At 41.3% G+C, this 12,643-nt stretch overlaps 1 protein-coding gene across 2 annotated transcripts in view; it reads left to right on the plus strand.

Annotated features, from left to right (window-relative positions):
* Positions 1-12,643, plus strand: part of ABCA2 (ATP binding cassette subfamily A member 2) — a 226,346-nt gene that overhangs the window by 170,948 nt on the left and 42,755 nt on the right. For both annotated transcript variants that reach the window (XM_073599942.1, XM_073599941.1), the window contains 8 exons: positions 1,281-1,445; positions 7,259-7,439; positions 7,519-7,731; positions 8,586-8,782; positions 8,864-9,034; positions 9,978-10,150; positions 11,936-12,056; positions 12,139-12,420. In XM_073599942.1, the coding sequence (XP_073456043.1) occupies positions 1,281-1,445; positions 7,259-7,439; positions 7,519-7,731; positions 8,586-8,782; positions 8,864-9,034; positions 9,978-10,150; positions 11,936-12,056; positions 12,139-12,420 (1,503 nt within the window). The remainder of the gene's footprint in view (positions 1-1,280; positions 1,446-7,258; positions 7,440-7,518; positions 7,732-8,585; positions 8,783-8,863; positions 9,035-9,977; positions 10,151-11,935; positions 12,057-12,138; positions 12,421-12,643) is intronic.

The following is a 12,643-nucleotide window of genomic DNA, read 5'->3' on the forward strand; positions in this document are numbered from 1 at the left end:
TTTTGGTTCCTGCCAGCCCACCCCCTGTGCTATAAAAAGGGGGGAGGCTGTGGTCCACAGTCCTTGGTTGGTTCTGTTCCCGCTTGTGGTATCAGGACTGCTGCTTCTTGCAGTCCACTGAAGGCACCAGGATTTTCGGAGGATATCCAAGCCATGGAGAATGCCAAGATAGACTATTACCTCATAATGTATGGTATGTCTGGGCAGCCACACAACTGCAGTTAGTTTAGGGACAAAGACGTTCGTATTAAATTGTTACGCTGCAACTTGTTCAGTAAAGTTACATTACCTGTTCCAAGCCTGATCTGAAGCTATTCAAAAGGGTGCATGTTGGTTCTGGTGTATCTAAAGAACCAGGGTCTGTAAAGCACAAAAGGGTATGAAGTAACATTACCACACAGGGTAACTTGGCAACACAAGGAAGGAGGAGTGTAGTTGCTAAGTGTAACAAAGCACAGGTTTAATACACAAACAGCCAGTCATTAGGCATTGTACCTGGTTAGGTGACAGGACCTCTGGTACCCTCCCGACCTCCGAGGGGGGTCATTGTTTTGGTTCCCTCCCTAGCGGTCAATTTCCAATAGCAACCAGAACCGAATCCGCGTTACGGAGATTCATGTCCTGGTCACGAGGTACAGACCTGCTAGAAGGATGACCCCATTTTTCTGGTAGAGTTAAAAAAAATAAATAAAGCGGTGTCACTTATTGGTCCACAACCTACTCATTGGACAGCAAAGGAGCAGCAATGCACTGATAAGCCATGAACTATATAGTGTAAAGGTCTAACTGATGGGATATAATTTGAACACGTTGTTTATGTAAGCCTTTTATTCAACATCATTTTTAGTAAATCTAAAGGAGAGCGTAAAGGACATAAATCAAATAGTAACGTGTGTCGCCAGTTTTGAAGGTACAGTGATTCATGACATATCCAGACTGTCACAGGGTATGTGAAGATCCCCCATGTGTTTTAATAGCAAATGTGACAAAGGGGAGAAAACCGTAAGCAGCATAGTCAGTTTATTGCCAACAGGCGAGGTGCGCATTGGAGAGGTCATTTACAGCCAATGCGCAATGCAAAATTCCACAGCATTCAGCCAACTTTAGGAAAAGGGAGCTGAACAAAATTTAAATAAAGCTTCTTTAGTATTTTCCTCGCTAGAGAAATAGGATCAAGTTTTAGAGCTGAACTTTTAAGATGACAAAAAACACAAATTAATATTCTTTTGTATTAAAGAAAAATATAAATAGATTGCTTAAAAAGATTCCTTGTATTATAGGGATGTATGGGCTTCCCCGGCCCTGGTACTTCCCATTGCAGAGGTCTTACTGGCTTGGGAGTGGGCGAATAGAAACATGGGAGTGGACGTGGCCTTGGTCCCGGCCTACTCGTCTTAGCATCATGGAAGAAGACCAAGCTTGTGCTATGGAGAGTCGCCGTCATGGTAAGAGAGCGGTTATCTTCCATTATACTGATATTTAAAGAATAACAGTACACTAAAGCATCAAATGGTATTCAGGTATAATGTCTTGTAGTGCAAGAGTTTAACTTTTACATAATTGCATTCATGTTTCTGTTCTGCGAAACTCCTTTTTCAATTCACAGTTGATTTAGAGGACGTTTGGGTCATGTTTGCTTCAAATAGGGAAAACATTTTTACTCATTTATTGAGTACCTAAGGAATTCAAAGATCGTTGGGTTATACTGTCAACTACCTCCCAGCATTCCTCAGTTTCTTGCTAGTGTCCAGGGAGGATGGACGCTTCATCTGTGCTCAGCAGATAGCTAGCTTCTATTTTTTCTTCTTCAAACAGTATTAAACCAAAAAAATGAATACGTCAGAGATTACCTATCCATAGATGTGATGGCTGCATTTGTGTGTTTTTTTTTTTTTAGTTTTTTGTACCCTCCGTTTTTACCTGGTGATTTGGCCAGTAACTCACCTCCTATATTAGAGTGCCTTCACTCTGGATGAAGGAGCACAGGGGGCACCTTCGGACAGCAGCATTGTCAGTCAGGGAGGAGGGGAGTGTTAGATGTACTAGCAGATTTAAATACACAAATAAATTGAAGCTTACACTGCCGTTAACAATTAGTTACAGCAAAAAATAAAATTATTTTGTGGTAAAGGTTTTAAATAAATAAAGCCTGAACATTGTAAGCACCCCTGTCAACAGTAAATGGTTTGTCTCAACACTGTAACTGCTACATTTACAGGAGAGCGTGTTCTGTTTAAAAACAGACTTACTGGCTGGATCACCAGGTAGAAATAAAAAAAAAAAAAAAAGTCTAAAAAGGAAAGCTAATGCATCCATTACATCCAAGAATTTATAAGCTACAATATAATAAGTGTTTGCTTTTGGATTTAATACTGCTTTTAGTCAAGATTCTTCTTACAGTGCTGCTTGAAATGGTCCCTATATGCAGCTATCTGGATTAGTGTTTTCTCAGCACTGGCTTTGGAGGCTGTACCCAGACCCACCTGGACTGGAAAATTGTGGGGCTAACTTCAGATGTGACCTTTGCGCACTGGGCTTTGCATTGTGGTACTTCCAGATCTGAATGTACTGAGTTAGCCACAGAGCGCTCTCCAGGTCCAGAGTCCTGACACAACCCCAGTTGTGACCCTGCCTCTGAAGACACACTCTGTGAGTAGACCTTGTTACTATGACCCTTTTGGCATCATATAAAATCCCCACTATTGGTATACCATGGAAGAGGTTAATACTGAGGGACTGAGCACAGACATCAGGGACCGAGTGCTGGGTAAAGTGTCATACACATGCATGTGATCCCTTAATTGTAGAGTATTTAAATCTCATGGCCCCCAGCTTTGAAATACTGCATGAGCAGGTTGTTTTTTTTACTCACAGACCTCAATTTATAAAGCCATGTCCTGTTTGGCTCCCAGTCTGCCTGAAACCCTTGGACTTCCAAGTCCCCCACACCCCATTTGCTCAGTTCCACCCCAGACACACACAACACAACATCTGTTTTTGTGGCCAAGTTAGTTATGTTGCCATTGGCCTGGTGTCTCAAAAATCCTGCTGTACATCAATCACCATTGAGAAACCAGAGGTCTCACCATAGCAAGAGAGGTAGAAAGGATCCTGTCCTGAGTAGCACTTCACGTTACAGCCTTGCCAGCCATTTACATCCCAGTTGTAGACAATTAGCAAATGGAGTACCTCAGCCAGCATCACCTGTCTTACAGGACAATTTTATGGGTCAGATGGTAGACGCACCAACTAGAAAAAAAAGCGTCACTGGATCTACTGATTACCAACAATACAGACCTGATCACAGATGTAGAAATACGGGGCAATTTAGGTAACAGCGATCACGGGTCAATTGGCTGCAGTATAAATCACACAAATAGGAAACCTAAGGGGAATACAAAGAAACTGAATTTCAAAAGAGCCAACTTCCCTAAACTATGAACCTTGCTAGAAGGCATGAATTGGGATAAAATCTTAGGAACAAAGAACACGGAGGAGAGATGGGTTTGCTTTAAGAGCATATTAAATAAGGGCATTAGCCAATGCATCCCATTGGGTAATAAATTTAAAGGAGTGAACAAAAGTCCTGGATGGCTTAACTCCAATGTAAAAATGCATTTAAAAGCAAAGGAGAAGGCCTTCAAAAAATACAAGGTTGAGGGATCATCATCAGCATTCAGACTTTATAAAGAATGCAACAAGAAATGTAAGGGTGCAATAAGGACGGCTAAGATAGAACATGAAAGACACATAGCGGAGGAGAGCAAAAAAAATTCTTTACGTATGTAAACAGTAAAAGAGGGAGAACAGACCATATTGACCCCATAGAGAATAAGGAAGGACATCTGGTTACAAAGGATGGGGAGATGGTGAAGGTATTGAATTTATTCTTCTCCACAGTCTTCACAAGGGAATCGGGGGGCTTCAGTAACCAAAACTGCAGCGTTTATCCTCATGACACATCACAGGAAGCACCTCCATCATGGTTAAGAGGACAGAATTAAAATTAGACTTGGGAAACTTAACATTAATAAATCACCGGGACCGGGCAAGATGGCTTGCACCCGAGGGTATTTGGGGAACTCAGTCAAGTAATTGCCAGATCATTGTTCCTAATTTTTACTGACAGTCTACTGACTGGAATGGTACCAGCTGATTGCAGAAAAGCCAATTTAGCACCAATATTTAAAAAGGGCCCAAAATACATCCATGGGAATTAGACCAGTTAGCCTAACATCAATAGTATGTAAACTCTTGGAGGGGATGATAAGGGACTATATACAAGATTATGAGAACGGTATCATTAGCATGGATTCATGAAGAATCGTTCTTGCAAAGCAATCTATTAACCTTCTATGAGGAGGCGAGTTGCCATCTAGATAAAGGAAGGCCCGTAGACGTGGTGTATCTGGATTTTTCAAAAGCAGTTGACACAGTTCCCCATAAACGTTTACTGTACAAAATAAGATCCGTTGGCATGGACCATAGGGTGAGTACATGGATTGAAAACTGGCTATAAGGGCGAGTTCAGAGGGTGATGATAAATGGGGAGTACTCGGAATGGTCAGAGGTGGGTAGTGGGGTCCCCCGGGGTTCTGTGCTGGGACCAATCCTGTTTAATTTTTTCATAAACGACCTGGAGGATGGGGTAAACAGTTCAATCTCTGTATTTGCTGACGATACTAAGCTAAGCAGGGCAATAACTTCTCCGCAGGATGTGCAAACCTTGCAAAAAGATCTGAACAAATTAATGGGGTGGGCAACTACATGGCAAATGAGGTTCAATGTAGAAAAATTTAAAATAATGCATTTGGGTGGCAAAAATATGAATGCAATCTATACACTGGGGGGAGAACCTCTGGGGGAATCTAGGATGGAAAAGGACCTGGGGGTCCTAGTAGGTAATAAGCTCAGCAATGGCATGCAATGCCAAGCTGCTGCTAACAAAGCAAACAGAATATTGGCATGCATTTAAAAGTGGATTAATTCCAGAGATAAAACGATAATTCTCCCGCTCTACAAGACTCTGGTCTGGCCGCACCTAGAGTATGCTGTCCAGTTGTGGGCACCAGTCCTCAGGAAGGATGTACTGAAAATGGAGCAAGTACAAAGAAGGGCAACAAAGTTAATAAAGGGTCTGGAGGATATTAGTTATGAGGAAAGGTTGCGAGTACTGAACTTATTCCCTCTGGAGAAGAGGCGCTTGAGAGGGGATATGATTTCAATTTACAAATACCATACTGGTGACCCCACAATAGGGATAAAACTTTTTCGCGGAAGGGAGTTTAACAAGACACGTGGCCACTCATTAAAATTAGAAGAAAAGAGGTTTAACCTTAAACTACGTAGAGGGTTCTTTACTGTAAGAGCGGCAAGGATGTGGAATTCCCTTCTACAGGCGGTGGTCTCAGCAGGGGGCATCGATAGTTTCAAGAAAATATCAGATAAGCACATGAACTACCACAACATACAGGGATATACAAGGTAATACTGACATATAATCACACACATAGGTTGGACTTGATGGACTTGTGACTTTTTTCGACCTCACCTACTATGTAACTATGTAACCTGCATCTGGGGTAATTGTCCCTATATCAACCTGATCAGAATCCTGGCAGACGCTCAGAGTGCTCTCCCAAATTGTCCTGATCTTTTGTCCCAAGGACTGGTTTACCCCCTACTTCACTGTCCCTGGCTTTAATGCCATGGCTGTTGAAGCTCAGATTCTAAGGGACAGAAGCAGCTCTGAATCATTAATCCCCATAATGCTTAAGGCTAGGAAGCCTACTTCCCAAAGGTTTATTACAGCACATGGAAGGCATTCTTCACTTTGTGTGAGGTTTGCAAGTTCCACCCCGGGAATTTTTCAGTGGGACAAATTCTGACTTTTTTAACAAATGGGGCTAGACCAGCATTTAGCCTCAGTACCATCGAGTCCCAGTGCCTTTTTTCATAGACCAATAGCTTCCTACTCTCTGATTAAGTACAGGGTGTCTCCCATGGGGCTCCCCTGTGACTTTATTGGACTTGAATTTAGTTCTTTTAAAAACTCCAGAGACCGCTGTTTAAACTGATCAGGTATATTCATTTTTGTCCAAGCTCCATTGTCTGGAAGACGTTCTTGCTGTAGGTGACTGACTTGCTCTTTATCATTCCTGATGGTCCCTGTATAGGAGAATCTTTCTCATTCCACCATTTCTCAGGTGGCTCAGACAGATTATTCTTCAGGTGTAGGTTCTCAAAGATCGGGTTTCACCCTTTATGGAGCACTCTGCAAGATTTGTGAGTGCTTCTTAAACTATTCGGCATCAGGCTACCGAATAGCAAGGCTGCCACCTGGTGTTAAAATATTCTGTATTTTACCAGGTGGATGTTTAGACTTCATCTGATGCCAGCTTTGGCAGTAAGGTTCTTCAGGTGGCTTTTTTGATCTGTAGACAGTCCCCAGTTCTTTTGTTTTTTTGAGGGCCTGTTATTGTTTTGTTGCCGACCTCTGTTGACAGACAGTGGTCTGTAATTTTTGTACTTACCGTAAAATCCATTTCATGGAGTTCATTGAATGACACAGGTTGTGCCCTTTTAAGACTATGTTCATGCCCTTGGTACTTATCTTCCACAAAACTCAGGCATGCTGAGAGTACGGGAGGTTTATACTGAGCTGGAAACAAATGTTTTTATTTACTAGTACAGGTATCAAAATCCTTCTGTAAGCAGTAGTATAAATGTGACAGCCTCTGTATTCCTGTGTCCCTCCTAGAAATAGATTGTTTAGTAAGTACAAAAATACAATTTTCCTGATTCATAATACCATAGATCAACATTCCACAAAAAGTAGATTCATGCGTAGCTTCTGCCTGTATTCCAGAAATTTTCCGATAGGTTACCTTGCATATAAAGATTTTTTGTAGCAGGCACCATTAGTGTAGAAGAATATAAGGATCCCATTTCTGATCTCCTTTTGAAAATAGGAGAAAATACTAGTTGCCTGGCTGTGGTTATACTGACCCTCTTACTCTAGTGCTTAGTCATTGACCTAGGATATTGTATACCAAGTAAGAAAGCGAGAGACAAATTCTGATGTGCAAACCATTTCAGTGATTTAGAGTACTAATTAAGTCTTGGGTCGGTATGGCAGCCAGGCATCTAGCATTTTCAAAAGGGAAAAATCAGCTGCTACTGTGTTTTCTTAGGGATAGGTTTCCTTTAATGTCATAGTTCAAGTGACAACTCATTTTATAATCTTTTCCACCTGTAGAGGAGACCCGGGGCATTGAAGAAGAGCCAAGTCATTTGCCTTTGGTTGTATGTATTGACAAGCTTACCAAAATATACAAGACTGGAAAGAAACTGGCACTAAATAAACTGAGCTTGAATCTGCACGAGAACCAAGTAGTATCTTTCTTAGGCCATAACGGTGCAGGAAAAACCACCACCATGTAAGTCAGGCATATGCTCTCTCTACTGCCTAATAGTGGCTAAGAAAGAATAGATATTGTAACATTGTTCCCCTTACAGGTCTATCCTAACTGGCCTCTTTCCCCCAACCTCTGGATCAGCCACCATTTATGGACATGACATTCGCACAGAGATGAATGAGATCAGGAAGAGTTTAGGAATGTGTCCACAGCACAACGTGCTCTTTGACAAGTTGACAGTTGAAGAACACCTGTGGTTCTACTCCCGGCTGAAAGGGATGGCAGAGGAGGCAATACGCAAGGAGATGGGCAAGTATGTATTAACTGATCCAGCTGCAGGTGACTGATTTGCTCTATGAATATGCATATAAAATAACCTGATTGACAAGAGCCTAATGCATGCAGTATTTTTATTTGCTTGTGATATCTCCTAAATTCTTCTTCATTTTTTATCAATTCATTAACACGCTATTGCAAATATTGCCTGAAATTTCTATGTTTGCTTAAAACTGAACTCCAGCTAAATAATCTGATTACACCATTGAAATGCATATAGAAAAGCTAATTTACCCATCAAAGAATTTGTATTTCTCTTCACCTAGCCTCGAGATTTACACAGTTGTGACGCACAGTCAGCCTAGTGACCTAACTTTTCTTTACTACAGTTTTTCCGTGATTGGATAGTAAAAGAGTAGCAACAGACTGATGAGGTTATCTTTTTGCTCTCTCTTCCTGTCTGCACATATAGCAGAATTTGTGCAGGGGATTGCAGGAGTTTAAAATGATATCAAATTCAGGAGCTTACACTAGTTTAATTTTCTAGTAAATTATTATAATTCAATACTGCAATCATTGTTTTTTTTATATGCTTTTTATCTTCTCTAGGAATAGTCCTATTATATAAGGTTAATTACAGTGTTACAATATTCTAGGCTACAGGCTTCAGTAATAAAAATGTGTTATATTTAGAGCTTTATATTTATATATGAAGAGTAAGCAGATATTTGAGAGATGGGATCTGTACATTCTTCTAGGGATGATTAGAAGTTTTTCAATGGTTGTTAAACTTGTCCCTGTTGGGTAGTTTCCCACAAATACAGGTCATTGTTTGAGTTACTGCTAATATTTTACCAACGTTATAAGTGGATAAATCTTTTATTATTTTAGAATGATTGAGGACTTAGAATTATCCAACAAACGACACTCCTTAGTCCAGACGCTTTCTGGAGGAATGAAGAGAAAGCTGTCTGTTGCCATTGCTTTTGTCGGAGGATCAAAAGCTGTCATTTTGGATGAGCCAACTGCTGGTGTTGATCCATATGCGAGAAGGGCGATCTGGGATCTTATTCTGAAATATAAACAAGGTAGCTATCAAATACCCACTTTTATATTTTGTTATTGTCTATTAAACTGTAAGCTACGGTAAGATATCTTGTAACCCACAGGCCACACGATTCTTCTTTCAACGCATCACATGGATGAGGCTGATTTACTAGGTGACCGTATTGCCATTATTTCCCATGGAAAGTTAAAATGCTGTGGATCACCGCTGTTTCTGAAAAGCACCTACGGAGACGGCTACAAATTAACTGTAGTCAAAAAGCAAAGCAGCCCAGGTTAGTAACAATGAGTTCATTGGCTGGGAGGATATTTGTGAAAGAAGATCATGCAGGATTAAAGCTGAATTCCAGGTATGGATATTTTTACATAGTTACATTGGTTCAGCTTGAACCAATGTAGCTATGCATAAACCATAACTGGGTGATCCCTCTAGAACAGTGTTTCTCAACTTCAGTCCTCAAGGTGCCCCAACAGGTTATGTTTTCAGGATTTCCCTCAAACGGCTGTGGTAATTACTAAGGCAGTAAAACTGATCAAATCAGTGCAGGCCAGTCAAGTTCCTCCACCCCAAACTCACTCATCCATGTCCTTATGGTCCTTGCTTTGTGCACTGGTGCGCAGTAATTTTGGAGGGGGAAGAGGCCATCCCCAAATTGTTCCCACTAAGTTGGGAGCATGAAATTGTCTTGGTATGCTGACGCCTTAGGAGTTCTGTTTACTGAAACTAAGCCCATCCCCTGAAAAACAACCCCACACCATAATTCCCTCTTCACCAAATGATTTGGACCAGTGCATAAAGCAAGGTCCATAAAGACATGGATGAGCGAGTTTGGGATGGAGGAACTTGACTGGCTTGCCTCAACTTGATAGAACACCTTTGTAATGAATTAGAGCGGAGACTGTGAGCCAGGCCTTTTTGTCCACATCAGTGCCTGGCCTCATAAATGCGCTTCTGGAAGAATGGTCAAACATTCCCTTAGACACACCCCTAAACCTTGTGGACAGCCTTTCCAGAAGAGTTGAAGCTGTTATAGCTACAATGGGTGGGCCTGAACCCTACGGACTAAGACTGGGATGCCATTAAAGTTCATGTGCGTGTAAAGGCAGTTTGTCCCAATACTTTTAGTAATATAGTGTATCTTTGCCTGCTTTATGCCTTATTTAAGAAGGATGCTGAGGAGTTTATTTATTTTCTTCTACCCCATCTCTACTTGGCAGATATCAGCCATACACCCAATTCATGCATCCGCCCCTGCTCGGAGCCAAGAGTGACTCAGTTTATTAAGAAGTATGTGGCCTCCTGCTTGCTGGTCTCCGACACAAATACCGAGCTGTCTTACATCCTCCCCAGCGAATCCGTTAGGAAAGGCTGCTTTGAACGCCTCTTCCAGGTAAACAGGTTTCTGTATTTATACTGAAGACATATTACAGCAATATTTACTGAACTTTTTTCAGTCTCCACCCCCTGAGGAATTTCCCGTTTAATGTCCCTACCACACTTGTAATAGTCCTTTATGGTAAAATGGATCAGAATAAGTCAATTAACCAACCAGTATTAGTTAAAATTATGGGGGGGGGGGGACCAAAACAGCTGAAGAAGACCCACAGAAAGATAGGAAGAGCATACAAACTCAATGCAGATAATGACCTTGATGGGATGCAGTGGTCTTTAGTAGACTGGAGAAGAATCTTTAAGTGAGCCTATGCTTTTCCCATGGAGAGAAAAGAAACTGGTTGAGTTAACGCCCCCTTCCCTTCCCAAGTTGCAGGTATTTTTGTTTACAGTGCTGCAAAAACGTAGCTGTGACCCCAGGTGTTACTGTGCTTTCCCTGCGCAGGACTTCAATTGAAGTAGTCAGCCTCTTATGCCATGTACACACGACCGGACTTTTCGTTGGACTGAACTCTGAAGGACTTTTTGACGGAGTTCCAACGAAACGGACTTGCCTACACACCAAAGTCCGATCGTTTTGAACGTGATGGCGTACGACCGTCTAGAATAAGGAAGTTCATAGCCGGTAGCCAATAGCTGCCCTTGAGTCTTTTTTTGTCCGTCGGACTAGCGTACTGATTTTTCGATCGGACTCGAGTCCATCGGAAAGATTTGAAAAATGTTCTATTTCTAAAGTCCGACAGATTTTTCGACAGAAAAGGTCCAGTGAAGCCCACACACGATCGAATTGTCTGACGGATTAATTCCGTCGGACCAGTTCGGTCGAAAAGTCCGGTCGTGTGTACATGGCATTAGACTTAGTGGTCAGCTAGCGATATTGTGGCACTCGCAGTGGAGTTTTACCAGCACTGTATTTTGGGAAATGACCTCAACATTATTGTAGAAAGCCATTTCTGTAAGAGAAATAATTATTAGGTCCCAATGCCTCTAACTGTCATAAACATAAGAATTATAAAGAAAACACCTGTTAGTGTAGGGGTTTACAGCACAGCTCTTATTCTAAATATATATTTTTTTAATTCTAAAGCACAGACATTATTTTGGGATCTTGGTTACAGAAGATCTATCATGAAATATTTTTGTCTTTTAACTCCCTAGGGGTCCAAATGCATACAGCACTTGGTCCTGTTCAAATGTGTGCCTTAAGCTGGCCATACACCATACAATTTTCCTGTTCAATTTTCTTTAGATTTACCTTCAACTATGTAGTACAAGGGCCTGCCTGATTGCATCCAAATTGAAAGTGTTTAGGTTTGACCTCCTATTATATGGTTTTGGTAAATCTAAAGGAAAGTTGAACAGGAAAATTGAATAGTGTATGGCCAGCCTTAGTTTCTAAGTAGAGTAGTTGGACAGGTTAGGTAGTGCAGTGCTGATTGTTTATTCATATTAACAACATGTCACTCGGCTTAGAGAGAGGTCTTGGCTCTGTGCTGCATAGATTTCCCCCACAGGAACGTCAATAATTTGGACTTCAAAAGACAGTGGATGTACAGTCATCATTAGGAGGTTTGTTTAGGGGACAATTGAGCCACTAGTCAGAACAGAATCAAGTGCTATATGCATTTGGTTCTGTTCTGATTGGTGGCCCAGTTGTCCCCAAGTGCATATAGCACATGGTCCCCTGGGGAGTTAAATAAAATAAAAAAACAAAAAGTTTGTTAATGGGTTATATTTTGAAACCTGACGAGCTTTGATCTAATGTGTTCTATGTGTGTGGTAGCACCTGGAGCAAAGTCTTGATGAATTAGACCTGACCAGTTTTGGGCTGATGGACACAACTTTAGAAGAAGTGTTCCTCAAAGTGTCTGAAGAGGACCAGTCTCTAGAGAACAGCGATGCAGGTCAGGATTGAGCTATTGTAGTGACACATTAACTTTCATTGTGCCTGGTCCTTTTCATGTTCTACTGTGTTTCTGCTTGTAGATGTGAAAGAATCCAAGAAGGATACATTGAGACCAGTCCTCCAGCCAGATGGCAGCACAGAGCCTTCATCATTGACTGATGTTCTTGAAAAGCCAGAAGTGGAACTCAATAACTTTGCAGCTGGAAATTTCCCTAGGCAGTCACCTGGCTCCTTGCGCTCTGGCTCCTCCTCTTCTGTAGGTTCTGTGCGTGGGGAAGAAGGCGGGGCCTATGCTGAATTCTATGGTGACTACTCACCTTTGTTTGATAACTTGCAGGATGCAGAAAGCCTCAGTCTACATGGTAAGTGGAGAAAACCATCTCAGTTTCATCTCCTTTACAAAACTAAACCAATATTGTAGCAATAAAGGTAGACACATATGTTGCAATCCTTTCTTACATTTCAAGTTTTATGTATATTTTGATTGTGTGATATTGTACTTATTTTGCTACTATAGACAGAATGAGACAGAATGAAAAAAAAAAGTAGAATTTAAGGTTACATGTTAAGATTATGGGCCGTTTA

The sequence above is a fragment of the Aquarana catesbeiana genome, linkage group LG09, assembly GCF_042186555.1.
Source record: "Aquarana catesbeiana isolate 2022-GZ linkage group LG09, ASM4218655v1, whole genome shotgun sequence".
NCBI lineage: Eukaryota > Metazoa > Chordata > Amphibia > Anura > Ranidae > Aquarana > Aquarana catesbeiana.